This window comes from Microtus pennsylvanicus, chromosome X (genome assembly GCF_037038515.1).
Source record: "Microtus pennsylvanicus isolate mMicPen1 chromosome X, mMicPen1.hap1, whole genome shotgun sequence".
Classification (NCBI taxonomy): Eukaryota; Metazoa; Chordata; class Mammalia; order Rodentia; family Cricetidae; genus Microtus; species Microtus pennsylvanicus.
The window spans coordinates 52933953-52937637 of record NC_134601.1 but is presented as its reverse complement, the minus strand read 5'-3'; the positions used below and the strand labels follow the sequence as shown (position 1 = coordinate 52937637).

At 35.9% G+C, this 3685-nt stretch overlaps 1 protein-coding gene across 2 annotated transcripts in view; it reads left to right on the top strand.

Annotated features, from left to right (window-relative positions):
- Positions 1-2790, top strand: part of Mcts1 (MCTS1 re-initiation and release factor) — a 12462-nt gene extending 9672 nt beyond the window's left edge. For both annotated transcript variants that reach the window (XM_075957404.1, XM_075957403.1), the window contains exons 5-6: positions 1180-1247; positions 2584-2790. In XM_075957404.1, the coding sequence (XP_075813519.1) occupies positions 1180-1247; positions 2584-2665 (150 nt within the window). In that variant the 3' untranslated portion in view covers positions 2666-2790. The remainder of the gene's footprint in view (positions 1-1179; positions 1248-2583) is intronic.
- Positions 2791-3685: the final 895 nt, after the last annotated feature.

Genomic DNA, 3685 nt, shown 5'->3' with positions numbered 1-3685 from the left:
ACTGCCATTAGCTTGAGGTCAGCCTCAGAAACAAAAATACCAGGGTGTAATGATAGGTACATACTTTTAGCACTCACGAGGTATCTTTGTGAATTTGAGACCATCCTGGTTTACATAGCCCAGATCCGCCTGGGCTACATAGTGTAACACTAACTTTCAAAAAGAGGTGTATTCTGTGTCTTGTGCTCAAAAGAAGGCTTTCTCTTTTGTGGCATTTATACCTAAAGGATAGAATAAGTTGTATATGATAGACACACATTGTATTGATGTAGATATGAGTCACATACTAGGTGTTCAAATATTTGTGCTATACTGAATGGACCACTGGAAAGTCAATGGAGAAAAGTATTCTTTGAGGACAGTTACCTTTTATGTTTATAGATTTAAACAATGGTATGTTTTCTGGTCTGTATTTTTCCTTGACTGGAAGATTTTCCTAGTGCCTTAACTTTACCATCACCCCCCACTCCCCTTTTGGAGATGAAGTTTCCTCATTTGAAGTAACAGATTTATAGAAATTGCAAAAAATAGTAGAGATTCTGTGTGTATTTGAACTCAAACACTGCAGCATAAAACATGGAAGCTTCAAAGGATAACTAAAATCATTGTTTCAATTGTATAAAAGCTGAAACTGTTACAGGGGCTCATCAAAATAGAGTGGAACTCTAGTATATTTTTGAGACAAGTCTTGTTATGTAACATAGAGCTGACCTTAAACTAGCTATGTAGCTCAGGGTTTACTAAAATTTATGGTTTTCCTTCCCTAACTTTCTAAGTATAGTGATTATCAGCTTGTACCTTGCCCAGCTGGGAATATAATTATTATTTTATGTGTTATTTATATAAAGCCACCATTTGGTTGTAGAAATAACTAAAGCAGTTGATAAATATTTTACAGATTTTAGTATTTATCTGCAGTAAGTTTTATCTTCTTTTTGCCTGACTTTCTGGTTTGGTTCATAGGGAGGTGCAGTACTGATATTTGGCTTGAAACTAAAATGATCAATTCATTGAGGATTTATTGGCTATTTACATTGTACCCAAAGACCGCTAGGTTCCTGCTCGTAAGGAATCAATGGTCTAGGAGAGAACAAAGACGGGCTCAAATGGCAAAGCAATCATTGTTTCTCATACTTCCCTTCCCCAAACTGAGAAATAGTTTTCTTAGCTTGTTTTCAGGCAATCATGGCAGAAGGAAAGCAACATGCTTTGTGTGTTGGTGTCATGAAGATGTCTGCAGAAGATATGTAAGTCTCATTTTAGGCTCAAATAACTGAAATATAAGTGGTAGCTCAGGAAGCATCAGTTACAGGTGACGTTTGATGTCATTCATACCACATTTTTTAAATATCTAAGCAAAGTAGCTCATTTCTTATTTTTCCTAACATTAGGAAGCCATTACAACTCACTTTGTCTTCAGGGTTACATTCTTAAACATTTTGAAATGAAACGTGCTGAAACAGGTGTTAGATCTATCTGTGTATGTGATACTTTAGGATTTTCTCTTTAATGCCTATCTAGGTTTAAATTGGTGCTAGAGGGTGTGTATTTTACTGCTAGTTTTGAAAAACACACATACAGCTGGGTGTAACAGCACCTGACTATAATTCTAGCACTTTGTGAGGTGGAGGCAGGGGGATTGTGAGTTTGAGGCTACTTGGGACTACAAAGTGACTGTCTCAAAAATACTATTTTATAATCCCAGAACTTGGGAGGCAGAGGCAGGCGGATCTCTGTGAGTTCGAGACCAGCATGGTCTACAAGAGCTAGTTCCAGGACAGGCTCCAAAACCATAGAGAAACCCTGTCTCGAAAAACCAAAAAAATAATATATACTATTTTACATTCTAACCTGGTGATAAAAGAAATGTAGCATGTTTTCAACATATATAACCAAAATTCTGTTAATTTTACTTTGAGATTTAGTGTGTTGATGTTTGCATATTTTGTAGGTATCGTTCTGTTTGTATTTACTTTCCGGGTTGTTCTCCACTCCAGACAGGGTTTCTCTGTGTTGCCTTGGCTGTCCTGGAACTCACTCTGTAGAATAGGCTGGCCTCGAACTCACAGAGATCTACCTGCCTCTGGGATAAAAGGCATTGGCCACTAACACCTGGCTATTTTTTGGGTGTTTGAGACAGAGTCTCTTGTAGCCAGATTGATCTTGAACTCACCATGCAATTGAGGATGACTTTGAATTTCTGATCTGCCTCCAGTCTGGGATTATAGGTGGTGTCTTACCACACCCAGCTTTAGAATCACTTAAATATGAATTTCAAGAGTGATTATGTGGCTCAATGGTGGAGTGCTTGTATAGCACGCATGAGGCCTGGGGTTTGATTTTGTAGTACCACAAAAAACAAATAGCCGACTAAAAGAGAAGTCAGATCAGCCAAATCCCCAAACCTCACAAATTGCCACAGAGTACTGTAGTGTAATGTAGACAATAATATAATAGCAATTCATTTCCTACATGGTGCTCACTGATTGTAAAGTAGCATGACACTTTAGACTGTGTTTCTCATGAATGATTAAGCCTATAAAATTCATAAAACCTGCTTATGTATTTTTTTTCTTTCTACAGTGAGAAAGTCAACAAAGGAATTGGCATTGAAAATATCCATTATTTAAATGATGGGCTGTGGCATATGAAGACATATAAATGAGCCTCAAAAGGAATGTGCTTGGGCTAAACATGGCTATTATGCTGTATCTGTGTTTGTGTCTGTGTGTAGCAGCATGAAGACAATGCCTCTATGGTTATGCTGAATAAATTCTGTGGATGCTAAAATTCTGTTAGCTTCAGAAATTATTTTAACTTAAACACAAATTACAATTGGGTAGCAAACTTGAACATTAAAGGGTATCTGGTAAGTAACTTAGAAGAGAACTCACTGTCCTATTTAGGTTAATGATAGAAGATGATTTGGTAAATGTGTTTGCCAGTTTATGGTAGATTTCTAGATAGTTTGTCTAGTTATGGAGCTAGAAGCTAGATTTGGAATTTTATTCCATTATTCAGAGGCACCCAGCAGTGTTCTTGTGTGTGTCTCTCTGTGTGTGTGTTGTTGTTGTTTTAAATTTCATTATGGACTATTCCAAACATACTCTAAAATATGGGTAATAGTATCATAGGCTTTCCTTCCTTCATCACCCTGATTCACTTTATGGCTAATCTTCCTTTACCTATGCTTTAGTTTTCTTCCCTATTTCCTAGTTACTGTGAAGCAAATCTTAGCCTATTATTTCACCTGTAACTATCTTAATATGTATCTTTAAAAAATATAATCACAACACCCTGAAAGTGTTTGAAAAGTTATTTTCTAATATGATCAACTATCTAAACTTGTCACATTCCCTCAATTGTCTCTTTTCAAGTTTTATAAACTGTTAGTTTCCTTGAGTTAGGGACCAGATTCTTATATTGTATATGGTTGATATTTGTTTTTATATTAAATTCATTTTATCTTTTTAAATCATTTAAGAAATGTAGTTTTGTCTTAGGAAGTTTCCATGCTCTTTATCTTTTTTCACTGTATCACTGCCCTTTGTACACAGGAAAATACAGTATACAGTTCTGTAAAAGTCAGGTTTCACCAGATTAAGATTCATTTATAATGCCTTCTCTTGAGTCAGATTATGACATTTAAACTTTGAGCTTTGTGTTCCACTATATTGCCTTCAAA